The 26937-nt window shown below is 50.5% G+C and overlaps 1 protein-coding gene across 5 annotated transcripts in view; it reads left to right on the top strand.

Moving 5' to 3' along the window:
• Positions 1 to 26111, top strand: part of HNF4A (hepatocyte nuclear factor 4 alpha) — a 56031-nt gene extending 29920 nt beyond the window's left edge. Inside the window, exons 1-10 of one of the 5 annotated variants that reach the window (XM_059706997.1) lie at positions 946 to 1168; positions 5102 to 5276; positions 6389 to 6483; positions 12322 to 12428; positions 13100 to 13255; positions 16858 to 16945; positions 17328 to 17483; positions 20565 to 20831; positions 22893 to 23015; positions 24213 to 26111. In XM_059706997.1, coding sequence (XP_059562980.1) covers positions 1054 to 1168; positions 5102 to 5276; positions 6389 to 6483; positions 12322 to 12428; positions 13100 to 13255; positions 16858 to 16945; positions 17328 to 17483; positions 20565 to 20831; positions 22893 to 23015; positions 24213 to 24355 — 1425 coding nt within the window. In that variant the 5' untranslated portion in view covers positions 946 to 1053 and the 3' untranslated portion in view covers positions 24356 to 26111. Of the gene's footprint in view, positions 1 to 945; positions 1169 to 5101; positions 5277 to 6388; positions 6484 to 12321; positions 12429 to 13099; positions 13256 to 16857; positions 16946 to 17327; positions 17484 to 20564; positions 20832 to 22892; positions 23046 to 24212 lie in introns of those variants that run through there. The other 4 variants (XM_059706995.1, XM_059706998.1, XM_059706996.1 and 1 more) reach the window with 4 other exon arrangements.
• Positions 26112 to 26937: the final 826 nt, after the last annotated feature.

Raw genomic sequence — 26937 nt, 5'->3', positions numbered from 1 at the left:
ATTCCTGGGGCTACTTTTGCTGGGGATATGCTCTTGCAGGCCTCCCCTGGCCCAGAATGCCTCTGGTCACTGTGCCTGGGCACATTTCCTGGCGCTTGATTGAGCCTCAGTTTCCTCCTCTACAAAATGCATTTCACCCAAAATAATTTGCCCGAGGTCACAATTAGTAGGTGGTAGGTGTCTGACTGGAAACCCGGGCCTATGGGGCTGCAAGCCTTGTCTCTGCCTGTTCTGGGGCGAGGGAGGGAGGGAACCAGGAGGCTGTGACAGGGAAATGGGAGATGGAGGTGGTCTGGGCCTGAGCAGCTGGGCGCTGTGGAGCTCTGGTGGCCAGAGTGGGGTACTGGGGAGCAGGGGAGTGGAACCAGAGGTGAGTCTGGCCCTACCAAACTGCCTATCCATTCTGCCCCTAAAGGAAGTAGGAAATGGGGAGGAAGCTCCCAGGACGAGGATCCAGAAGATTGGTGTCGGGCCTGGGATTTGGGTTTTTAATTCATGAGCCATGAGGCAGCTTATCTGTAAGAGCATTAAGGGTAAAAGTCAATGATTTGGGAAGTCATTGAATTAGGGCACTTTGGTGGTGGCTCTCAGCGTCTCAGCATATCAGCTAGAATGCCTGACTTTGAGTGACAATGACTTGGAGGGTGGCTGAGTCAGGGGGTCAGATGCGTGCTGATGAGTTAGCCTCTCCATCTTGCAGAATCAATAACTGGATATTGGTGAGTAAGGCCCCACCAGTTGTAGTAGCACCCCTGGTGTCCGGAAGAAAACCAACAAACAGCCAAATCTCTGCAGCCCCGCCCAGACTATCCACCAGTGGGGGAGCCGATTAACCATTAACCCCCACCCCTCCCTGGCAGAGCCTCCACCCCTTCTGGGAGGCTAGGCCCAGACTCCGGGAGATCCTCCCAGAGGACAGTTTGAAAGGCAGGAAGGCAGAGAGTGCACCTGGGAGGAGGCAGGGGGAGGGTGAAGGGCGGGGGCCGGCTCGGCCTGGAGCCTTCCGGGTGGGCATCCTGGGCAGGGCAAGTGACTGAGGAGTGGAGGGGGAGGATGCGCCTCTCCAAAACCCTGGTCGACATGGACATGGCCGACTACAGTGCTGCGCTGGACCCAGCCTACACCACCCTGGAATTTGAGAATGTGCAGGTGTTGACGATGGGCAATGGTAGGTGGAGGCATGTGTGCCCAGGAATGCCAGTTGGGGGCAGGTATGCCCAGGTGTGGGAGCAGGTCTCCGGCACTCAGTTTTGGGTTGGGAGGAGAATGATAGACGATGGCCAGGTTGGTCTGATAGGCCAGTACCGGCGTTGCCAGGTAAAGGAAATGTGCCCAGGCACAGTGACCAGAGGCATTCTGGGCCAGGGGAGGCCTGCAAGAGCATATCCCCAGCAAAAGTAGCCCCAGGAATCCCTGTCAGGCCCTTCCAGTCCCTCGTACCAAAGCCATCCTGCTCAGCGCGTCACTGGGAGCAGAGACGTGGCGGTGAGCTCCTTCTTCCCGTTCATCGCTAGTAATTGGGCCCAACATGGCCCCTTCCTGAATCCCGTGGGCCTAGGTCCAGGGAGATGGAAAGGCACGTCCAGTCCCTGGAGATGGTAGATGGAGGCACCCTGTGTTTCAGGGTGTCTTTGAGACTTGCCTGGGCTGAATGCCCCACTTAGAGAAAATGGAGTTCTCAGGGAAGTTTTGCTAAATGAGACACCAGTTAGTAGAGTGTGTGTGTGTGTGTGTGTGTGTGTGTGTGTGTGTGTGTGTGTGTGTGTGTGTGAGAGATCATGGCCTCTTCTTGGTGTGGTGCGCACGCATGAGCTCCCCTGTAAGTGGGTGGGAGGTGATATACTGGGTTGGCAACTGTGTGCCCACAGAAACCATTTGCATCTTTGTGCACATTTGTCTGTGTGCACCTGTTCTGTGTCCATTTTCATTTGTGTTTGTACACTGAGTGGGTTTGTGTTGGTTGGTGTTTCTAGAGGTGCCTGTGTTTGTCTTATGTACGGAAGTGGCGGTGAGTGTGTACATGTGTCTGTGGATGTTTGCACACATGTACCATGGATGTGGATTTGTTTGTGTGCCCTATGTTTCCTGCGTGGGCATTCTGACTCGTGCCCTGTGTGTACCTGCCGGTGTATATGTGCACATCCTTGCCCTGGGGGCCGGTGCTGTTCGGTGGGCACGATTATGCAGACATGATGTGCAGGATTTTGACGTTGCCATTCACCAAATGAGATTCTCATCAGCAACATGCCCATTTGTCTTTGAGCAGATTTTATTGCTTGTGTGTCTCTCCAGGTTTATAATCACTGACAGCCATCTGGGGAGGCGGGGTGGGTAGTTCTCCATCACAAGGAGGTTGGGGGAGGAAAAGGACTTGAAAGCCAGGAAGTTTCTGGAGAGAAAGGTCCCACTGGTGGCAATTCAGCCTCGGTGGAGAAGTGGGTGGCAGCCAGCCAAGGCCAGCCTGCCACCTGCCTTGCTGCCCCGGCTCTGTGGCTTCAGCCCAGGCCTCTAAGGCTTGTGGTCAGTTTGGCTCAGCTGGAAAAAGGTGACTGCTCAGCCTGTGGTCAGTGGGCACTGTCCATAGTCAGTCTCACCAACTGCTCACCTGTCTCTGCCATCCACTTACTGTATGACCTGCATGTCACCCCTCCTCTCCTGGTCTCTTCTACAAAATGGGCTTAATCACCCCAAGTCTGCTTGCTGGCCAGCTTTTAGGAGTATCCAAGGGTCACGTGAGGAACTGAGGGACAAACATGCAGGAAATGGTAAACTAAGGAGCTGCTGCCCTAGGTGGGTCCCCCACAAGGACAATGTGTGCTGTCACACTCCTGGCCACAACCCAGCCCCAAGCTGCTCCCTGGGGTTGGTGCCATCTACCTTGCAGAGCGCATGCCTCCAGCTCCCGGGAATCCTGTGCTCCCGAGGCAGAGCCAAGCCCCTTGATTGGGTGACCTGAAGACAGGCAGCCCCCTGCCCTGGAGCCAGAAAGATTAGGGCTCAAATTCTGGCATAGATTCTTTCGTGTTGCAACCTCAGTTTCTTCATCTGTAAAATGGGAATAAATAATAGCACCCACCCCAGGGCTTACCAGAGGCTGAAATAAGATAAGGTACTTAATATCTTAGCACTGGTAACTGGTCCTGGCCCCACCTGAGTCCTCTCAGGAACTCTGAAGGCCTGTAAGAAAGGTTTACATTCTTTACTGGAGTTTGAAGTGGTCTGAGAGTTGTGGTTATGTTTGGCATATATCCTGGGCTGGTAGCTCAAAGGCTCCAAGGATAGCTCCCCATCTGTCCCCATCTCAGATTCAGAACCAAAAGCAACACGGGTTCCTTGCTGCAGAGACCCCAGTAGACACCCCAACAAGGGCAGCAATGGCCAGAATCACCCAGCACCCCTGGGCCATATATTTGGCTCCTCTACTTCCCAGCAGTATGATGACCCCGGGCAAGCCACTTGTCCTCTCTGGGCCTTGGTGTTCTCACTTGGAGAATGGGGCTGACTCCAGGGATGAGATGATAAACTTGGCAACACCCAGCCCATCCTGCCCAGGATGTGGGCACCCCTTCCCCCAGCCTCCTCCTGAATGGCCAGAAATTGTGGGGTCAGCTCTTCCCAGGGGTCTGGGGAGGCGAGGCTGAGGGAGAAAGGGCACCAGCACGGCTTAACAATTACCCCCATCTCCAGGAATAATTCACCAAGTGGAGGGGGCCGCACTCTTGGGCACCCTCGGGAGACTAGGAGATGTTCAGCCAGCTGACGGCAGGATGCAATGCAGCGGAGCCTGCTCGCACATGGAGGCGGGAAGTCTTGCGCTCTGAGAGTTTTCTTCTGCAGAAAAGTTCTTTCGCAAATGCTGATATCATGCTTATTCTATGACAAACACTTGACTGAGTCACCACAACACACAACAGCCCTAGGGCATCTTCCTCCTATTTTACAAGTGAGGAAAGGAAGGCGAGAAGTTAATTAATTCAGCCAAGGTCACAGGGCTACCAATAAGAGGTGGGCAAGCTGGGATTCTCACTGGGCAAAGGGCTCCAGACTTTGGGGTCTGACCGCAGCCCATGCCCCTCTCCAGTGCTTAACTGGCTGTTCCCTAGGAATTCCAGGCCGGCCTCAGGGTTCTATGGGAACAGTGTGTCACGACTTTGTGTGCTGTGCACATGTGTGCATTCTTCAGGGGGGATGGGACACAGTGTGTATCATCTTCCGAGAGGTCTATCCTTGGTGGAAGATTTGCTCATAAAAAGAGGGTTCGGCTACTGAATTTTAAAAAAAATAATTGAAAACCACTAGAACAGCAGAACTGCCCTGTTTACATTTAGGGAAACTGAGGCCTCAGGGAAATTGAAGCAAGGAAAAAAACATGCCCAAGGTCACAGGTGAATTAGTGGCAGCATCAGTACTAGCACCAGAGACCCCAGCATCCAATCCAAGATCTTTGTCAACTGCCTCTTCCACCCCTCCTCACCTTTATGTAGACGCAGTAGCTTTTGCCTCTGGGACAAGAGGTATTTGAGGGGTGCACATTTCCTTGTCATGACCCTCCCAGGAGGGCAAATGAGCCACAGTCCTTGGTGCATGTCTTCTCATTTCCCAGGAGGCTTGTCAGGGCCCCTGGGCACTAAGCTGAGACCCTCCCAGCCGTGGTCACTCAGTAAGAAATAAATGGCAAGACCTGGTTCTGGGCAGACACGGCAATATTTGTCCCTTCCACAGCCCTCTGTGCCCAGTCAATCAGGGTCTATAAGGCCTGGAAGCACCCTAGGGTGTGGCCAAGTTTCCATTACTTCCCAGAGAAAGCTGGGCTAGCAGTCTCCATCATGAGGGGAGCAGACTCTCACAGACAACCCTGTGAAGTCACTGTCACAATGATACCTAAGTGAGAGATGCCAAACAGGGGTTCCAAAAGGCCAAGGGGCTTGCCCAAGGTCACTGTGGGAGTGGGGACAGCATGGCATTCTGGCTGAGGCTGCAGCCCTGGGGTGCTCCCCACAACATTCATACTGGTTTGTAAATTTAAACCTCCAGAAAAACAGGGCCTCCAGGAGGTGACTTTCTGCGCTTCTGAGTCCTCCTCTTTTTTCTTCTCGTGCAGACACATCCCCATCAGAAGGTGCTAACCTCAACGCGACCAACAACCTCGGCGTCAGTGCCCTGTGCGCCATCTGTGGAGACCGGGCCACAGGCAAACACTACGGCGCCTCAAGCTGTGATGGCTGCAAGGGCTTCTTCCGGAGGAGCGTGAGAAAGAACCACATGTACTCCTGCAGGTGCGGAGCCCCGCTCGCCCACTCGGGGCCTTGATTGCTCCAGCTGGGAAATGGGCACACTTGGGCCAGTGTTCCCCAGGGTCTGCCATCTCCCTGCTAGGCCCCAGAGGCATCTGCCCTTCTAGGTCTTCAAGCCTCCTTTGGTTTCCTAGGCCTGGTGGCTCCAGATGGGAACAGCCATCCTAGGAAACTCATTCACGGATCAGAAAGCCATCGGCTGCCCTTTATTGAGCCCTTACTATATGCAGGAACCATACTAAGTCCACTCGGCCACTGTTATTTTCCCCACTTAGCAATTAAGGACCCATGAGGCTTAGGATCAAGCCTCTGAGGATGGGGCCCAAACCCCAAGCTGGTGCTTTTTCTAGGGCAGAAAGGAGATTGGCCCCAGGCCTTTCCACCTGCCCCAAGGGCTTCCTAAAGCCTTGGAGATCCCTCCTTTAAAAGCATCAGCCATTCTGCATGACAGCAATAATAAAATAATAGCCATCGGTTAGGAGCATTTGCCATGTGTGGACACTGTGCCAGGCTCCATCCGTGTATTATCTTCCCCCGGTCAACGCCCCTCTGTGGTGGTTACTATTATTATTCCTCTTTTATAGAGGAGGACGCTGTGGTGTGGAGAGGGCTTGGAATTTGTTCAAGGTCACCCAGCTCAAATCAATGGCAGAGCCCAGGTTGATACTCAGGGCCCCACCCATAGCCACTATGGGGCACTGCCTCTACTTCTATCTCTGGCTTATGTGGACCGCGTATTGACCGTTAGTTATAACCAGGAGCCTGCTCTGGCCTCCGAGCTCTTATACTAGTAGGATGTGGTGGAAATAGTGGTGCTTTGATACTCAAGGGACTAGGGTTCCCAACCAGGCTCTACCCCAGGCTGAGCGATCCAGGTCTACGGGTTGCCTCTCTGAGCCTCAGTTTCCCTACATTTAATAAGATAGGGTTGGACTCCATTGAGCTTTTCTTTATGGTTAACATGAGAACTTCTGGGATGAAGGGTTTATTGCAGCAAAGAGGCTGGGGATCAACCAGATGGCCAGGGTTCTAGTTCAGTCTTGGGGGCGGGAGGGCTGTCCCTTTTCCATCCAACCATCCAAAGCCTTCCCCAGATTTAGTCGGCAGTGCGTGGTGGACAAAGACAAGAGGAACCAGTGTCGCTACTGCAGGCTCAAGAAGTGCTTCCGGGCTGGCATGAAGAAGGAAGGTGAGCTTCGGCCCTCCCCCTGCCACCACTGCCCCACCCGCACCACAGCTCCCCACAGTCATTTACAACTGGGGACACAACTTTATGACTCAGGAACAGGCCCCAGGGTGACTTACTAATGGCTGAGAGAAGGAAGGGCCTAGAAATCTAACCATAGGGAGGGGCTGGGCTTGGTCTTGAGAATGATTCAAAAAGATAAGCTCCCACTGTGTCTATGCAGGTTCCCAGCCACCACCACCCCTGCCTGCCTTCTCCACCACAAGGAAGCCAAGTCCGGTGTTTTTTCTTTACTATTTCAAACATTAAGAAAGGTCTAGACTAGAGAATGATACTGCAAATGTCCATGTACTACCCAGACTCAGCAAATATGAGGGGGGTGGGGAGTTCTGCTCCTGAGCTTCCTGTCCCAGGGACAAGTGCCCAGTTCCTTAGTCGTCATGCTTGAGTATCAGGTGAGTCCAAGTTTTCCCATCCGAGGGAATGGGAGCAGGACACTGGACTTGTCCTGGGGAGCGGAGAAGGGGAAGACCCAGTGCATTGATTGAGGTCTCTCCAGGCCTCCTGATACCAGCAGACACCAATCATTGGGCTGGGCTTTTCCATGATGGATAGTTCCTTTTGTTCTTATGACAACTGTGTGTGGTGGCACTATTATTATAGATGAAGGAACGGAGGCCAGAATGGCTCAGCAACTTGCCGAAGGCCCCAGAGCTGGTCAATGCAGAATGTGGGGTTTGAATCCAGAGCTTTGAATGCAAGTTCAGTGCTGTTTGGACGACACCTCCATGTTGCTTGCTTTATGCCCTCCATACCTCAGGAACACTCAACCCAAGCTCAGGAAGCGAAAATCGTTTAACTGCTTCTAAAAATAACTTTCCATTTTCAAATCTCTTCATCTTTTTCTCCTCTCAACTCACACTTCCCAGCTCTAGGACTAGCCCCCAGGCCTTCACTTCTAGCTCACAGCTAGACCTCTGGTCTAGTCCTGCACACCTCCTACCCCCATCCCACCCCACAGCGGGAACCTGGGACCCAGCCTGCTGAGACTAATGAGGAGAGGAGCTCAGCTGTGGCCACCTCCCCTCCCCATCTTTGCCTCTGAGACCTTGTTTTCTCTGCTCCCTCCCTAGGAAATGTCTTCTGTGACTCATCCTAATAGGGCCTTGGCGTGAGCTCATGAGTCCTGTGGCAAACCTGGGCCTGCTCACCCTGAGGAAGGAGTAGCCCCCTCCTGCTCTCAACATCATTCTAGCATCCAGACCTCAGGGGTTCTCAAAGTGGGGAAGGAGCTTTTGCAGAGGGCGAATGCCCCCCACCTCTCCCTGCCTGGTGTTCGGTGGTGTGGAGCCTCTCTCACCCACTCTCACCTCCAAGTTGGGAACCACTCTGTGGAATGAGAAATGCTGCAGATGGGGATGTGATATACAGAGGTAGGCAAAAGTAGGTTAATAGTAGTAGTGGTAGTAATAATAATAATAATAATAATAATAATAATACAATCATAGATAACAATACAAAAATAAACTGTTTTGCACACTTACAACTGTAAACCTACTTTTGCCCACCCCTGTATGTATGAACAGCTGGGGACAAGAGGAAGATTGAGAACGATGGTCTCAGGACCTAAGAGTCTATGGTTCTAATAGTCAGTGGTTCCATTACCCCACAGTCAAGATTTTAGGTTCAAGAGAATGAATCTCTCGTGTTAAAATCACAGGCCTCGTGACAGGCAGGTGGGAGAAGGCTAGCAGCCTTCCTGGGCTGTATGTGGCCTGGCCCAGCTTTGATCGGCCATTGTATGTGTCTCTTGTTAAGCATTCAGTCATTTTCCCATGTGTCACTTCAGGGAAGTTTCTGCCCCTTCTGGACTCTGTAAGATGAGGGGGTTGGTAGTGGTCCCTCCCGGCTTTGTGAGCCTCACTCACTGGGACTTGTGTGTCTGTTTCCCGGTCTTCCCGCTCAGCTGCCAAGGAGGCACGGGCCCACATCCTGGCTCCTAGAAGGGGAGTGGAGCACCAGGCAGTTCTGCCCTTGCTTAGCCTTGAAAATTGCTTCTTGGCTCAGGGAAGGTGGCATCATGTCAGGAGGATAGGAGAACTGGCTGATGGCAAGTCAGTGTAGGCGAGTAAATGTTGGTGCTTGTTTACACACCTGGGTTAAGATTGTGACATGTGCTCGTGTCCCTTGGTTGCTTTGAGAATAGGCCAGGGTAGCAAAGCGTTCAGTCGCCACTGTGGTCAAGCTCTGGGAAGTGAGGATATTACTAGTTCTGTCTAAGTTTTATAGCCTGGTAAAAACTTCCCAAAGCCAAGAGAAATTCTTGGAAGCCACGGGGATCAGAAGAGCTGGGACAAGTTTTCATTTTTCTTTCCTGATGGTCTTAGCAGAATTCAGTCATTTAAACCCAAAAGTAGCCCTGAAGGGTGAATTGTACGGTGATGGATAGTCACTGGACTTTTGAGGAAGCTCACTTTGCAGAGTATACAGATGTCAAATTATAATGTTGTGTGCCTGACATGTATTTTTTAAAATGGGCTGCAAACAAAATTTATAGACTAGACAGGAAGACATGGGCTGCAAACAAAATTTATAGATAAGACAGGTGTATATGAGGCTATCAAATCTACTTCTTCATATACTTTACAGATGGGGAAATTGAGGCAAGAGAAGTGACATGATTGACTCAAGGGTGGAGTCAGGACTAGAACTCAGGCTCCCAGAGCTGGGCAGGTACCAAGCTCCCAGGATTGAAACTGGGAGGGACCAGCGTGGGAATCATCTTGGGCCTAGATCCCTGAAAGTTCCTCTTGACCCCAGGGAAGGGCTCTAAATCTCAGAGACCCGTAAGTCTTGGCCAGAGCTTATTCCATGGTGGCCAAAAGTGAGTTCCCTGAGTGGCAAGTTTTTCTGGGGAGAAACCTGGGGACCAGGGGGCCTAACAGTAGGTCAGGAATTCTTTCCTATAACCCGACACTTACTTGGTGGTCCTAGGACAAATGCAGGCTCCTGATATTGGACACCTAGAACCAGGAAGCAGGGCCAGGGGTGCAGGAGGTGTGGGTTGGTGGTGGGCCCTTTCTTGGAACCTCAGCTCAGGCTCTAGTAGCCCCCATCCAGGGGTTCTCTGAGAAGACAAGCTCATCCTCCTCTCTGCCTCTGCCCAGGTTGGTTAATATTCAATAGGAGTTACATTAGGTCCCCGACCCTGCTAATACTGAGCAAACATTTGGAAAACATCATTCCGTGACTGAGCTCGCGCCGGGCACTGATAAGGCCGGCCTAACCTTGAGGAACCCAATCCGCAGCTGCTGACAGCAGCCCTTTTATTCAGCCTGCCTCCTCCTGGCGCCCTGGTGGGTGCGGGCAGCCTCTGTGGGAGGGTGTGGGCAGGGCAGGTGGGGCAGGACTAAGGCTGGGGAGTGGTTCTGGGAGCTGGCCCCATGCAGGGTGATGGGTCTCCGGAGAGATTTCTTATCTTGGGACTTGTATTTTATCCCCCTGACTCCTGGCTTCATTCCAGCGGTTCTCAACCTGTGGGTTGCGACCCCTGAAAATACATCCTGCATATCAGATATTTACATTACGATTCATAACAGTAGCAACATTACAGTTATGAAGTAGCAACGAAAATAATTTTATGGTTGGGGGTCACCACAACATGAGGAACTGTATTAAAGGGTCGCGGCATTAGGAAGGTTGAGAACCACTGACTGTCTGCCTTTCATTCTCTGATTTCAACAATGTGTGAAATCCAGAGACGACAGTTGAATAGGTGGGATGTCAATGTTCCACTGAGACACGGGGCCTAGGGCAGTGCGGGTGGGGCAGTGAATGAGTTTCCGAGGATGGCTGTTCCCATCTGGAGCCACCAGGCCTAGGAAACCAGAGGAGGCTTGAAGGTGTAGTGATGGCGAACCTTTTGAGCTCGGCGTGTCAGTTTTGAAAAACCCTAACTTAACTCTGGTGCCGTGTCACATATAGACATTTTTTGATATTTGCAACCATAGTAAAACAAAGACTTATATTTTTTATATTTATTTTATATATTTAAATGCCATTTAACAAAGAAAAATCAACCAAAAAAATGAGTTTGCGTGTCACCTCTGACACGTGTGTCATAGGTTCGCCATCACTGGCCTAGGGTACTCCCAAGAAACAGAGCTTTTTATCATTCACTCAACAAATATTCATTGAGCACCTACTATGTGCCAGGCTCTGTTCTAGTCGCTGGGGCCATAGAAGTGAACAAGAGGGAGTTCTTTCTGGAGCTTTTCTTCTCAGAGAGAGACAGAGAGTAAAGAAATGAACAGATGATTCTACACTAAGTGCCAAGAGGAAGAAGGAAGCAGGAGGCAGGGCAGAGTGTGAGGGGGAATGCCGCTCAGACAGGTGGTCAGAGAGGTTACCTCTGAGAAGGTGACATTTGCACGGGGACAGGGGTGACATGAAGATGCCGCTAAGCTATAGGGGAGAGAATTCCAGGCAGTGGGAACAGCAGCACCAGAGTGTGTCAGAGGAGTAGTGAGGCAAGTTTGGGGGACAGAGTAGTGAAGAGGATCAGAGAGAAAGGGCCACGGGGAAGAGTTGTGCCTTCACTCCGAGGGTGATGGGGAGGCACTGGTCCAAAATGAGCCGTGGAGGGGTATGACTTGAGAGGTGCATGGACTGTAGGGGCAAAGCTGGAAGCAAAGGGACCAGTGAGGAGGTCCCGGACTACTCCAGGGCCGAGGAGTCAGGGCCCAGACAGAGTGGGAGCCAGGGTGGATTCCGTAAGGACCACTCACACATGTGGGGCATGAGTAGAGCTGGAATGTGAGAGAAAGACTCCCAGGTTGGAAGTGGGGGAATAAACTGCCTGTTTCTGAGGTGGGAGAGACAATTTGGGAAGCAAAAGCTGATAGATGGGGCAACTGAGGCCCAGAGAAAGGAAGTGACTTCTACTGGCACACAGAGAGCGAGTGGCAATTCCGAACAGGAACTGGGTCTCCTCCCACCGCATCCTCCCTCCTTCCAGCTTCAGCCCAGCCTCATTGCACAGGAAGGCTTCTCAGAGTCCAAGGGACAGGGCCAAGGCAGCAGGTCCATCTTATATCTCTGGCCAGGACTGGCCCAGAAGGGGGGCATGCAGTGGGGTGCGGGGCCCTGGTGGACACAGGCCCCAGATCTCTGAGTTCCTGGGAGAGAGCCCAGCAGTGGGCAGGGGGAGGACAGCGTACCTTTGCTGTCTCTGAGAAGGGTAGCCTGGATCCCTTGCAGCTCCTGCTGATGGATGAGACCGCCAGGGCAGGCGGGGCCTCCCGATCCCCTTGTCCAGGCCTTCTGCCTCAGTGTTCAGGAATCCCTGGGGCATCTCCTGTCACCCAGAGGAATTCATTTTGCTTGTTTTACACACTTTCATCTGGAAAGAAAGGGATCCTTTTGCAAAACAGAGCTTTAAAATCTGTTATCTAGACAGATCCCCTCTTCAATGCTCAAGACTCACCTTAAGCCCTCTGCCAAGTCATCATTGTCTTGCATGCCTCCAGGGATGGGTGGGTCACTCCTGCAGTCCCCACACTGTGTTGAGGCAGCTTTGGCATTTAGAAAGTTCTAACAAGCTGGGTTAGAATCTGTCTCCCTTCCTTCCCACAAGTTGATCTGGGCTCTGTCCCCTGGAGGCACCCCTCCTACACCCACCTCCAACTGTGCCTCCTTCCCTGCAGGATAGCCCTGCAGAGACTCTGTCAGGGCTAAACTCTCTCCCCTTGCACCTCATCCGTTCCTCATCAGTCATGCCACAGCCCTCCCCTCCTCCGTATCCCTGCCCTCCCTCCTCACTTCTCTCTGCTGTCCTCACAGCCGTCCAAAATGAGCGGGACCGGATCAGCACTCGCAGGTCAAGCTATGAGGACAGCAGTCTGCCCTCCATCAATGTGCTCCTGCAGGCGGAGGTCCTGTCCCAGCAGGTACTGGGGTGACCGCTCCACCCACCCGGGACCCCACACACTGAAGAGGAGTCTCACCTCCACCCCGCCCTCCCCAGCCAAGCCCTGGAGCAGCAGCTAGAAGGACCCTCAGATGTCAGGAAGGGAAGCTGAGTCCAGTGTCACACAGCCATTTAGTAGCAAAGACAAAACTGGGACGCAGGCCTGGCACCGGGGGCACTTTCTAGTTCATCCCACTGCCCACATGGTGCAGGCCAAGCAGCTCTCTGCCTTCACTGAGGGCTGAGATCAGCTTAGCCCCGGGACAACAGAGCAGCGAACAAGTGGACAGAGTAGCAAACTGGGACTCAGTCAGCCTCTTGCTGTTGACCTTGGGCCAATCACAGCACCTCTCTGGGCTGTGGTTTCTTCCTCTACCAGATGAGGATGAGGGTTTTTGCCCTGCTTCTCCCCTAGGGCTGAGGGGAGATTCTGAGGAGCTGGAGGAAGAGGAGGCAGGGGCAGGCAGCAGGACTTCTTCAGCATCCTTCCTTCTGTCCATTTTCCCTTAAACTTCCTCCGAGCCAAGACGGCACCCACAGTCCATCTCCCCTTTTCCAGACAGGGACACTACCTGAGGAGGGGCCTCTGCAGGGTTCGGGGCGTGTGGGGCAGCCCGGCCATCCCCAGCATTTTCCTTCATCTCCCCCCAGATCACCTCCCCTGTCTCTGGGATCAACGGAGACATCCGGGCAAAGAAGATCGCCAGCATTGCCGACGTGTGCGAGTCCATGAAGGAGCAGCTGCTGGTGCTCGTTGAGTGGGCCAAGTACATCCCAGCTTTCTGCGAACTTCCCCTGGACGACCAGGTGCGGGCGGACGTGGACTGTGGGCAGTGGGGGTGCTGGGCAGGCGGGACCTGCTGGCCCACCTGGGATATAGCCTTGGACTGGTCTGAATTTATTTAACAAAACACACATAGTGCTCATGTGTCCTGCAGTTGTTTAAATCACTTTGCAAATGTTAACTCATTTAATCCTTCCAACAGCCCTATGAGGTAGTGCTATTATTAGTTCCATCTTACAGGTGAGGAAACTGGGACACAGAGAGGTTAAGTAACTTGCTCATGGTCACACAGCTAGTATCCAGCAGAGCTGGGATTAGAACCAGGCAGGCAAGCTCCAAAGTCCAGGCTTCTATCCACTGTACCTCCGCACCAGGGCCCTCTCCCGAGGAGATATGGACAGGGACCCAAGGCCAAGGATCAGGAGATTTGGGCTTGCGCCCTGGTTTTAAGACTAGTTCTCTGTGTGATCTAAGACGGATTACTTCCTGTCTCTGAGTCTCAGTTTTCTTAGGTACAAAGCGGGAATTGTAATACCTGCTTCAGAAAGTTGTTGGAAGGATTGAGGACATTACCGTTTGAAAAGTAGAAATCATGTAATGAGCACCTACACAGTGCCGGGGCCACAGCTGGCCTCCCTAACTGTCAGCTTCTTCCTGTATCCCACCAACATGGTATAGCTCGGCATTTTATCCCCCAAAGTACATTCTTTGACATACCAAAAATGTCCCAGGGGGAACAGGGGAGTGTGTGTGTGTGTGTGTGTGTGTGTGTGTGTGTGTGTGTGTGTGTGTGCTGGGGATGGATCTGAGGACAGATGAGTTTCTGAGATACCGCAAGTGACAGCTCCTGCACCCCTTGGGCCTGTGCAGACAGTTTTCCTGTCTGGGAAAGGAGAGCCGGCTGAGTCACCTTCTCAGCTCTGAGGGAAGCTCGGGGTCGCCAACGGGCAGCGCCTAGATGTCCATTGGTGCATTTACTTCTCCGTTTTGCACATTTGCATGAAAGACTGGCAACGCATGCCAGCCTGTTCAAGTTTCTGAGAGGCCCTGCAGGCAAGGCACCTATTGAACTTTGTGGACAGACCCGGGGCTCCTGGAACTCCTTTTACACCCACCCTCTCCTGGAACACCCATTAGTGTCCTGCGATGGGACACGCTGTGCAAACACGGGTTTGGCTGGTCCTGGGCCTCGCACTGGGGGCCGGATCAGATGCCCTCTCACACAGATTCCTCCCGCTTTGGGAGGGATGACAGGGCAGGGATCTTGGCAGAGCCCCTGCCTTCTCCCCTGCTCCTCGTGTTCTGGCCCTGGTCCCCTCTGCTGGAGAATCTACATTAATGTTTAATCCCTCCTGTTCCTTCCCAGGGGCTCAGCAGGGCAACGAGATACCCCCAAGCTGAACAATTGTTAACCTCGATTTCCCACCCAAACCTCCCTGGCTAGGGCTCAGAGCATTCTCAGAGAGCAGTGATGGGTGGCCAATAACACGGGACAATCATTAACACCCCCTGCCTGCTCACCCCCAGAACAGCTGCCATGTCAGGGGGCTGGACCCGGATCATGAGGGTTCCCAGCTCCCCATTCACGGTGTACAGGAGCCCATTTGCTCTAGATGGGGTGGGGGAGGAGGAGGAGACAAACCTGAGAGATGGGGGTCATTGTCTTCCAAAGGGCACCTCAACTCGATAGACATCGCCTCAGGAACCACTTTCCAAGTTGTTTGCTTCTTGTCTTGTCTAGAATATCAATCCATTGAAACCTGGACGGCTAGGGTAGCATTGGATAAGGGGCCTGAGGCCTAGAGAGGGAAGGTGATCTGCCCCAGGTCACAGAGCAAGGCAGTCACAGAGCTGGGACTTGATGCCAGGTCTTCTCCCTGTCAGTCAGAGCCGCTGGTAAGTGACAAGGGCCTGCACAGTGCCCGGTGTGCCGTGTAGGATGTGCTCAATAGTAAGCATCCTTGTCCTGGTCATGGCAAGTGTACTCTCACCGCCTGTTTGCCATTTCTCCTATTTTCCTGGCATCCTCACAAGGTTTAACCACAGGGGAACAGACTAGGTGAGGACAGGTGGCTGCCCAGGAGGGGCTGCATCTGCAGAGGAAGTTAACTAGTTTGCTCATTCGTTCATTCACCCATTTCTTCCTTTCTTCATTCAGACAAATATTTATTGAATGTTTACTATGAGCCTTAGAACAATTCCACCTCCTTAGATGGGTCTTTTCTGACCTCCCATTTACGTGGTTATTCTTGCCCTATGCTCTTATCTCATACCCTCACCTTCCTACTTCTCTCCCTCTCTCTCTTTCTTCCTTCCTTGCTCCCCCCTTCTCTTCTTTCTCTCTCCTTCTCACTTTCTCTCTTTCCCTTCCTAGCCCTTCCCTTCCTAGCCCTTCCCTTCCCTTCCCTTCCCTTCCCTTCCCTTCCCTTCCCTTCCCTTCCCTTCCCTCCCCTTCCCTTCCCTTCCCTTCCCTTCCCTCCCCTTCCCTTCCCTTTCCTTTCCTTTCCTTTCCTTTCCTTTCCTTTCCTTTCCTTTCCTTTCCTTTCCTTTCCTTTCCTTTCCTTTCCTTTCCTTTCCTTTCCTTTCCTTTCCTTTCACCATTGTGTCCCCATTGCCTAAAACACGTTTGGCACTTAACATGTGATGACTGAAAGAATGAACAATCAAGTGAATTCATGAACAAAAGCACTTTACTTAATAATTTAGCCTGCTAAAACCCTCTGGACTCCCTAACCCAACCTTGCAGATAAGACCCTTGAGGCTACCAGCCTGATACTGTTTTTCCAGCCCATCTTTGGTTCTCATGCCAGCTCTGAAGCAGATGGTTCTGAAAGGGCAGGCAATGCTCTCCGGTGAGTTAGACTTGTCTTCTCTGCAGGAAAGGTGTCTGTCCAGCTCATCCACTTCCAAGAACCAGTGTTCATGCCTTTGCCTTAGGTGGGAACCAGCATCCACGTCCAAATTCTTGTAACTCACTCTCAGAACCCTAGAATCCTACAATGGCAAGTGGGCAGCTGCCTGGAAATCAGAGCAGTGATTTCCCAAACACAACTGCACATCAGAATGCACTTGGGAGCTTGTTTAACACAGATCCTTGGGCCCATCCCCATACATACAGAATCAGACTCTCTGGAAGTAGGGCCTAAGAATCTGCATTCTTATAAACCACTCTTCATAATCTTTCATAGCTGGCCCCTGAGTAGGAATTGGGGGCCCACAGTTTCAGGACTTTCGGGGTGATAGACCCTCTTTAGAGTCTGATGAAAGCCTTTGCACCTCTAATGAAAAAAATACACCCAGATTATTGTCACAGTTTCACCAGGCACATAAACCAGGCCCAGGGGGGAGCAGCAACTTGCCCAAGGACACAGAAATTCAAAGTCAGTGTTTGGTCGCCCTGCTCCTAGCGTGTGTTCTTTCCCCTCCTGGATTCCTGCTGAATCTTCTCCAGATCCCCAGTTGATCAGTTATGGGAAGAGGGCAGCTGTTTTCTGATGCCTGTTTTATAATTCAGGCAGGTAAAGGCGAGGGAAGCATGAAGCTGACTTGCCCAGTGTCGGTGAGTTGGCGAGGAGCAGCCCTCACAGGTGTGCAGGCACCATATGCTGTCCCTTCTCTCTTCCAGGTGGCCCTGCTCAGAGCCCATGCCGGCGAGCACCTGCTTCTCGGAGCCACCAAGCGCTCTATGGTGTTCAAGGATGTTCTATTACTAGGTGAGGAGGTGGCCTGCTCAGCCAGGGCTCTGTGGAGGGCATGTCCAGTGTGGAACCCACCTGGGCATAGGAGATGTCCATGGCCGCATGCTGGGGCAAGGGAGACCGATCAGAAATAGCCCTGTCCCCTTGGATGCAAGGAAATATGGACCCAAGAAATTAAAGTTCAAACACACTCAAAGCCAGATCCCAGGCCCAGTCCGATGATTTCAAGCAACTCATTCCTTTAATCTGGGCCTTAACTTTCTCATCTGTAAAATGGGCACTCCTCCCATGAGCACCAACTGCATTGCAACTGCAAAGGACAGGGCCTGTTCAAAGCTAGGGGTAAGGGTACACCCAAGGTAGCTTCCCCATCCCCTCTCCTTTCCAACTCATCCAGGTAATGACTACATCATCCCCCGGCATTGCCCGGAGCTGGCAGAGATGAGCCGGGTGTCCATGCGCATCCTGGATGAGCTGGTGCTGCCTTTCCAGGAGCTGCAGATCGATGACAATGAGTATGCCTGCCTCAAAGCCATCATCTTCTTTGACCCAGGTACAGTCCGCACCCCCCACCCACCCCTGATGCTCCAGACCCTCTGTCAGACTTCTCCTACTGGGTTACATACCCCAAGTTCACAACCTCATCGCTTTAGTACAACAACCCAGAGAGGGTGTTTTTCTTAGCTCCATTTCATAGATAAGGAAAAATCAAAGTTCAAAGGGATGATATGACTTGACAGGGCACACTGAGTCCAGAGCTCTTTTTCTCTTTCCTTTCCCTTCCTCCCTCCTTTGTTCTCTTTCATCTCCTGTCTTCCTTCTTTTCTTTCCTTTTCTCTTCTTTTCCTCAAAAGGAGATGGGGAAGCTACATTGGGTGTACCCTTACTCCTAGCAAAGTAATATGTGCATGAACTTAAAATGCAAATATTCCTCCCTACTCCACTTTTCCTGCTAAAGCCTGCTCCTCAGAACCATTTCTGATTCGTTATCATTTCTTCTGGCCATTACCTTGAGCTCAAAATAAAATGCTAAGCCTGCTCTCTCTTGCTTTACCTTTTTTGGGTCGTATTTTTCCTCCTAGGCTAGCGGAGGGTTTCACTTCTTTTATCACCATTCCTATTCTCCTCCATCCTCTTAATATATTTTTCTGGCTATTTTAGTGTCTCTATTGATCACCTTTATAATGTTTGTTATGTGCTTATGCCTTTATTTCTTGTCCTATCAACTGTGGAGAGTATTTTCTAACCCTTCATGTAGCATGTAGTCCCCCTTATCCATAATTTTGTTTTCTGTGGTTTCAGTTACCTGTGGTCAAATTCCAGGAATAAACAATTCATAAGTTTACAATTGCATGGTGTTCTGAGTAGTGTGATGAAATCGTGCACCCTCCTGCTCCGTCCTACCTGGGATGTGAATCATCCCCTTTTCCAGCATATTCACTCTGCATATGCTATCTGCCTATTAGTCACTTGGTAACCAACACGGTTATCAGATCAACTCTCCCAGTATTGCAGTCCTTGTGGTCAAGTCATCCTATTTTACTAAATAATGCCCCTAAAGTGCAAGAGTAGTGTTGCTGGCAATTTGGACATTCCAAAGAGAAGCTGTAGAAGCACTTTCTTTAAGTGAAAAGACGAGTACAGTTTAATAAGATATCGAGATAGAAAGAGAGAGAGCACATTCACATAACTTTTATTACAATGTATTGTAATAAGTGTTCAATTTTAGTATTTATTAGTTATTGGTATTCATCTCTTACTGTGCCTAATTTATCAATTAAACTTCATGATTGGTATGTATGTGTAGGAAAAAATAGAGTCTCTAACATGGTATATAAAGGGTTCAGTTCTGTTTGTGGTTTTAGGCATCCACTGGGGACCTTGGACTGTATCTCCTGCAGATAAGTGGGGACTACTGTACTGCGTCCCCACCCTTTCCTTCAGCTCTGACTCTCCTCTCCCCATTCCATTTACTGACTTTCCGCCTGTGTTTGTAGTTTGTAGTTATATCTGTGCAAAGCCTGATTTTACTTCACAATGTCAAGATTCCTGGGTCCCCAAAGGTTTGCTTGCTTCCTTTCCTCCTTACATGTTAGAGAACACCTACTGTGTGCCAGGCACTGTCTTAGGCCCCAACTGCATGAAGATCACTTCTAGTAATAGTAGTAACGAAGAGGGAGATCATCACCATTTATGGAATGCTCTTTAAGACACTCTTCTAAACACTCTGTGTGGATCATCCCATTTACTACTTGCAACATGGTACCTGTGAGATGGGAATTACTATCTCCATTTTACAGATTAGAAAACTGAGGCACAGGGAAATCAATTAATTTGCCCAAGGTCACACAACCAGGAAATGGCAGAGCTCGGATTTGAACTTCAGACTATTCAGATCTCAAGCCCATGTTCTTACCTACCACATGCTATTTCCCATTTTCTAAAGGGTAAGAGTGCTACCTCTAGTTTCCTTGAGAGTCTGGCCCAGGCTATATCCCCTGCAGCACTCAGCACAGGGCTAGACAGAGTAAATGGCTCAGTAAAGTGTGCAGGATTACTGACGCTGAGTCAGGGTCAGTAACCTGGCTTGGAGGGGCAGGTGACCTATAATAGGGCCTGGCATGTAGGTGGTGTTCAATAGAGTTTGTTGACTGAGTAAAAGAATGCACAAACATGGTTAGTGGAGAGCACCCTGGACTGGATGTGTGGGTGAAATTCTCTTTCTGCCACTTACATTAGGAAATAAGTGCATTACCTCCATGAAGTCTGAGATTATCCATTGGACGACTACTTGAGTCCCCTTCTTAAGATTGAGGATCTAGAATTTATCCATTGATTTTTTTTCATTCATTTATCCTTCTATCCACCTACCTATCCTTTCATCTATTAAACAAATACTGACTGTGCATGGTACTAGGTGGCGGGTTTAAAATGACAAATGATATATATGCCTTCCTGCCCAGAGCTCACATCTAGTGGAAGAGACAATTGCCTCCTGTGCAGTCAGTCAGTAGTAATGGAAGAGCCACAGAAATTTGGGAATATGGACACATAATGCGGACTTGGGGAGGGTAGAATGGAGAAGGCTTCTTGATGGAGGTGAAACCTAAGCGGAGACCCTAAGATGACACAGGCAAGGGAGCAGAGAAGTGGGGATACAGCTCTACGGCAGCAGAAGCAGTGTGTGCTGAGATCTCGACAGTGGGAACTCAACTGGGAGTCAGGAGCCCCAAGTGCACATCATGGATTGCCAACACTGGATGTGTGACCTGGGCCAAGTCCTTTCCCTGCTCTGTGCCTCAGTTTCTCCATGTGTAATGAGGAAGTTGCTAAGTGCCCTCTTGGGTATGTTCCTGAAGTCCCATCCTCCATCCCTCACTCCTCTCTCCCAGTTCTGCCTCTTAGGAAATGTGACAGAAACATTTTCTGCCCGAGTCCAGGAAGCTACAATTTTCATTAGTGTGCTCTGCTTCTTGCGGACCCTGAATCCTCATCCCAGCACTGCTGAGGATTCCCTGTGTGACCCTGAGCCGCCCTATGAGGGCCCCATGAGTCAGGGGAAGTCTGGGTCCTGACTCCCCAGATGCTCTAACTGGGCCCCACTGCCCTCCTTGCCCACCCCCTCCTGTGGCAGATGCGAAAGGTTTGAGTGACCCGGGTAAGATCAAGAGGCTGCGGTCGCAGGTGCAGGTGAGCCTGGAGGACTACATCAACGACCGCCAGTATGACTCCCGCGGCCGCTTCGGCGAGCTGCTGCTGCTGTTGCCCACCCTGCAGAGCATCACCTGGCAGATGATTGAGCAGATCCAGTTCATCAAGCTCTTCGGCATGGCCAAGATCGACAACCTGCTGCAGGAGATGCTGCTGGGAGGTCCGTGCCCCGCCCCGGAGGGGCAGAGAGGTGGGCGGGGGCAGGGGTCTCTCCAAGAGAAGGGGCCTCTTTTGACAGATTGGCCAAGGGAGACTTCTCTGAAGTGGTGACTTTTGTGCTTAGACCAGAAGGATGAAAGGAAATAGAGTATTCAAAAGTCAAGAGAAAAACATTCTAGACAGAAGTAACTAATACAGAAGTCCTGAAGCAGGAGAGGGTAGTGTGTTCGAGGAGGAGGATAAGGTGGTGAGCTGGGGGAGCTGTATGAGATGAAGATGGCGAGCAGCAGAAACCAAATAAGTATATGGTTTTATAGGCCATGGTCAGAAATTTTTATTTTATTCTCATGCAACTATTATAAGAAGATTGAACATCAGACTAGTGTTTTAAACCAACTACTCTGATTGTTGGGTAGAAAGTGAATTTAGGGAGGGGAAGGTGCAAAATGGAGACAGGAGACCCCTGAGAGTGTTATTGTCTCCAATCAGGGAAAAGACAGTAGAGGCTGGGACTAAAGCATGACTGGAAATTTAGCAGCAGAGAAAAACCTGATCATCTATTTGGAGGAAGAACCTGCACGCCTTGCTGATTGATCAGATGTGGGGAGAGAGGGAGGAGGAGAGTCCAGGGTAAAACCTATGTTTTTGCTTTGAGTAACAGGAATGCTGGTGGAGCAATTTGCTAAGATGGGAAGACTGAGAGAGAACAGTTTGAGGCTGGGCAGGGTGGTGATGGTAAGGGATCCATTTTGGACTTGAGTTAAGCTTGAAATGACTGTTAGACATCCAAGTTGAATTATCATGGAGGCAGTTGGATATCTGAGTCTGTTGCTAAAATACAATCCCAAAGCTCAGGATGAAAGGCAACTCCATGGTATTCCAGCAATTAGATGTCATGGGAGGAGGTTGGAGGAAGAGGAGCCAGGGGGATAAGAGCAAAACCAGGGAAGTTCCAGAATCCAAGAGAAGGACATGTCTTAAGGAGGACAGGGCATTTAATGGTGTTAAGTTCACAGGAGAGGGATGGAGGTGTCCGTTGGATTGGCACAATGGAGGCTCTTGGCAATTGTGAAAAGAGCAGTAGTGTCAGAGGACCGTGGGAAAGGAAACCAGACTGGGAAGTGTTACAGAGTGAGTGGGAAAATGAAGTGGAGATAACAAGAGTAGACAACCCTTTGGAAATGTTTTACTCTAAAGGGAAGCTATGAGGGAATTGATGAATGCAAGGGAGGGAGGGATGATAATACTGGGCTATGGAATCTTGGCTGGACTAGAAGAGAAATAAAGATGGGGTGATAGTGAAAAGTGGGGATCAGTGAGTTGGCAGCCTCAGTAGGGTTGAAGAGTTTTCGCAGTGATGGTACTAGATGAAGTGAGCTGGAAGGATAGGAGGCAGGATCTAAGCAAGGAAGCTCGGACTCACTGTAATGCTCACAGACAGGAGAAGTGGTTATTCCTAAAGATGGGTTACAGATCAATTAATTACTATGGGCATTGCAAGAAAGGAGAAGTTTACTTCCTACTGGAGTGGAGAGAACCAGGAGAGGCTTCCCTTGGGAGGAAATATCTGAACCGGAATTTGGACGTGTGGACATGGGGGAGGTGGGGAAGGCATCTCTAGTGGAGCCAGTACATGAACAAAAGCAGAGAGATTGGAAATTACAGGGAAGTACAAAGAAACACATAGATGCTCTACTAAATAGGTCAGCTTGGCTGAAAGGTGAGTTGGGACCAAATTGTTGAAGGACTTCCGTGCCAAAGAATTTCAAAAGCCATTGATTAAATCCATTATATTAATATGCAATCAATACTCATGATAATATTTAAATTATCTCAATGCTTCCTTACATGCTTCTGTTTCTTTTAAATCACGTTTGTTCTCTTGGTTAGCTGGGTCCTCTTAATACCCTCATAACGTCCATGGATGGGAATGGTAAACCCCAGTTTACTAGCCCAGGAATAGGAACCCAATAGGCATCATCCATAATGGATGGGCAGGTTGATTGGCCACACCTGCGGAAGATGGTGTCTCAAGGCCCATGGTCCTTATCCCAAACTCTTCATCTTCATTGAGTCTTCCCTCTACCTGCAGGATCCTCCAGTGATGCAACCCATGCCCATCATCCCCTGCACCCTCACCTGATGCAGGAACACATGGGCACCAACGTCATTGTTGCCAACACGATGCCTACTCACCTCAGCAACGGACAGATGTGTGAGTGGCCCCGACCCAGGGGGCAGGCAGGTGGGCAACTTGGATTCTATTAGGAAGGGGTGAGGTTGGGGCCTAAGAGGGAGCCAGGGTAGGGATGAGGGATGAGATTGTGTATTTGTTAAGGCTGCTATTCAGCAAGGTGATTGATAACCTCTACTGAATGAAGCTGTCCTTGGATGGGGTAATCCACTAGATGAGTTGCCCGTTGGGTGAGGCTATCCATTAGGGTGAAAATTCCATTAGGTGGTGTGCATTTGGTAAAATTGTTCATTAAATAAGGCTTCTCAATTGGTTAAGGCTATCCATTAGACAACTGAGTGAGATTATGTATTAGGTCGGGATGTTTGTTGAACTAGACTCTCCTCTGAGGTAAAATCTCACAAGAGTGAGTTTGTCATTGGCAAAGTTCTTCAAAGAGTGAGATTATCATTGGGATGAGGCAGTCCACTAAAATGAGATTTCATTTAATTGAGAGTGTTCTTTGGGAAAGTTGTCCATTGACTAAAATTAGCCAAGTGGGTCATGATTTTTATGTTTTTGTTGATTTCAGAGAGAGGAAGGGAGAGGGAGAGATAGAAACATCAATGATGAGAGAGAATTGTGCATGCCCCTTACTGGGGATCGAGCTCGCAACCCGGGTATATGCCCTGACAGAGAATCAAACCATGACCTCCAGGTTCATAGGTTGGTGCTCAACCATTGAGCCACACCAGCTGGACTCAGAGTTACCTTCTGAACCTGTTATGGGGGTGAGGACAATTACTTTCTGTTACTCATCTACCTATATATCAGAATTTTTTTAAGCCAGTTAGGGTTTCATCAATTGTTGCTCCTTTTCTCCAAGAATGGGTATTCCTGTCAATGTCCCAGTGTCCTTGGGGAAAGTCAGACTTGGGCCCTGCTTTGGGAGAAGCAGCTCATGTCTCCATACCAAACAGTGGAGGAGATGGAGGTTAGTAGGAACTGGTGTGACCTGGTCCAGCCATAGCCTTCCAGACCGCATAGAACATGAGACTGTGATCTGGGATCAGAAGATTTGAGCCATAAGAGACTTTAGAGATTATCTGGTTTCTTTCTCTCACTTTATAGAAGAGGAAACTGAGCCCCAGAGAGGGGGGAGAACTTTTCTAGGGCTCTGCTTTTACTCCCCAGAGGGCTAGGATTCTGAACAGCCTGTCTGTCTCTCTGTCCCTCCAGCCACCCCTGAGACTCCACAGCCCTCACCACCAGGTGGCTCAGGGTCTGAGCCCTACAAACTCCTGCCAGGAGCCATCACCACAATTGTCAAGCCCCCCTCTGCCATCCCCCAGCTGACTATCACGAAGCAAGAAGTCATCTAGCAAGTCGCCGGGGGTCAGGGGCTCTGCTGGCCCTCCAGTCCCCTCTGAGAGCCCCTGGTAGTCACTTGGTCACAGGGCTGGAAGCTGTGACAGTAGGGCCAGTCCCAAAGCAGTAGTGAAAAGGGCAAAGGGCCCAAGAACTTGGGCTGTGGGCCACGACACATTGCCCCCCTACTCTGCTCTGGACAATGGGGCCTTGACTTGGGGAGATCCCAGCTCGAGAATCCTCTGCTACCTTGGACAACGTTTCTCTTGCCGAAGCCACTGCCTTCCCTTCATCCTTATCTACCCCCAGCTGCTTCACCTGCTGCCTGGAGATGATGTGGGACCTCGCTCAAGCCCAGCTCTCTTCCCCTCAGGCCGGTACTGCTCCCTGAGTGCTGTCATCGTGTCCAGGACCTTTTTCTCTCTTTGCTCCCCAACTCTGAGCGATGAGTGTCAAGATTCTGTCATTCCAGGAGTGGGCCAGTTGGGGGAGGGGGCAGGGGAAGGTCTGGGTTTGAGACTTGCTCTGGGGAGCATCACTCAGGGTACATTCTGGAGCCATTAAACCCCAGGATGAAACAGCCCGTGCCTCCATCCATGCAGAATATTGGTGACTTTGGGGAATTCTGAAAAATGCCACTTGCCCATGGCAATTAAAGCTGGGACCAGACCTGGGACCAGAGCTGTGCATTGTAGGAGGATGAATAGTTAGACGGGTTATCTACCCCCCAGCCAGGGCTGACCCTTCTGAATAGACGGGGCAGTGCCCCAGTGCCTCCCAATTCCATCATTAGTGATTGTTTCTTTTGGCAAAAGAGGCATAAAGGGTATTTGGACAGTATGTCCAAGAGAAATCTCTGCCTCTCCAGTGCTACGAGGATTGGCCTTCCCCACTCCAGCAAGCCAAATCCCCAATCCCAGGAGAGTGTTCCCTGTTCTGAGCTCTCCAGCCTTCCTTAGCCACATCTCATTTCAATTCCCCAGAAAGCCCAGCCAGGGGGCTCAGGCTGGTGTGGGGTCATTCTGCTCATCATGGTCATTCCTACTGTTTGCTCTTCCACCCCCCCAGTGTCATGGGAGGCAAGCTGAGGTAAGAATTTCCCATGGGGTGGATTGGGGCAACAGTGGCTTTTAAAGGTAGCAATTATCTGGGGCAGGGGGCAGTCCTCTGCCCAAGTCAACTCTTTTTGGAGGAGAAATCCATTCCACTTTTAGAATTTTTATTGCAATTATAGGAAACAAAATAAAGACAAGTTTACTTTCCTGATTCTAAACTGAGGACACCACATTGGAATTTTTGTCTACCTGAGTTGTAGTCCTAAAACAAAATCTGATGGACTAAAAAAATGGTTGGGAGGGCAACCATGGACCCTATAATTCCTCCACCGAGACAACTCCTTCTCTAGGCAGCTCTCAGAAGCTTCCAGAGTCCCCGCGGCTCTCCTAGAGGGGACAGGGAAGAGAGGAGAGGGATGTACATGGATGCTCCTAGATTTCTTGTGATGATCAAGCCAATTACTTTTGCCAGATTGCTCTGTGATTTGCCCTGATTGGGATGAAGTGTGAAATTCACATCCAGCAGTTCAGAAAGTGGGTTGGGTTCTGGCAGATCCATCAGCATCTTCCCGGGGGTGTGAATGTCATTAGGTCCTGTGCTGACACCTGAGCCCTGTCACTGCCACCCGATGGGGCAAACAAACAAACAAAAACATTTATTGTGTGTTTTAACAAAAGTGTATAAAGCTAAATAAATGGCATGTATGTTTTCTAAGTCCTTGGGTGGGTGTCTTTTCTTCCTTTCAGGTGTTAGAAATAAGAATGAAAATAGTCTCCTACTGTGCAAAGTGCTCTCAAAGCCATTATTGTTTAATCTTCACATCAAGAGGTAAGCAGGTTAGACTTTGTTACCACCACCACCACCACCACCATCCATTTTATAGATGGGGAGCGGAGGCTCAGGGGAAGTGATTTTCCTTAAGAGCCAGAAGTGGGAATCTGACTCTGGTCCCTGGATTTTGAGTACTCAGTATGTGGAGACATGAAAGTCGAAAAGGGAGGGGATGATGGAAAGATCTGAAAGGATGGCAGGAGGATCCAAGGGTCTGTCACCTACCATGGGGTCCAAGATGGAGCCCTGATCTGGGTCCTGGGTCAACCTGCCAGCATTAAGGGACAAGTAGGCACGGGGAAATTTCATCAAAGCAAGTGTTGTTTTGAAAAAGAATAAAAGCAAGGGAGCCCTAGCCAGTTTGGCTTAATGGATAGAGTGTTGGCCTGCGGACTGGAGGGTGCTGGGTTCGATTCCGGTCAAGGACACATGCCTGGGTTGCAGGCTCAATCCCCGGTAGGGGGTGTGCAGGAGGTAGCCGATCAATGATTCTCTCTCATCATTGATGTTTCTATCTCTCTCTCCCTCTCCCATCCTCTTTGAAATCAATAAAAATATATATATATTTAAAGGCAAGCGATGCACTGGAGTATTCCAGCCAGGTTCATAGCCACCTTGGTCTTGTCCCCTGATAAACTAGCCACCAAGGACCACAGCCTCACATTCACTCAGAGGTGTGCTGGAGCTGGCTTGTGAGAGCCGTTTGTTA

The sequence above is a fragment of the Myotis daubentonii genome, chromosome 8, assembly GCF_963259705.1.
Source record: "Myotis daubentonii chromosome 8, mMyoDau2.1, whole genome shotgun sequence".
NCBI classification, from domain to species: Eukaryota; Metazoa; Chordata; class Mammalia; order Chiroptera; family Vespertilionidae; genus Myotis; species Myotis daubentonii.
Note: the sequence above shows the minus strand (reverse complement) of the source record. Positions and strands in the feature narration are given on the sequence as shown.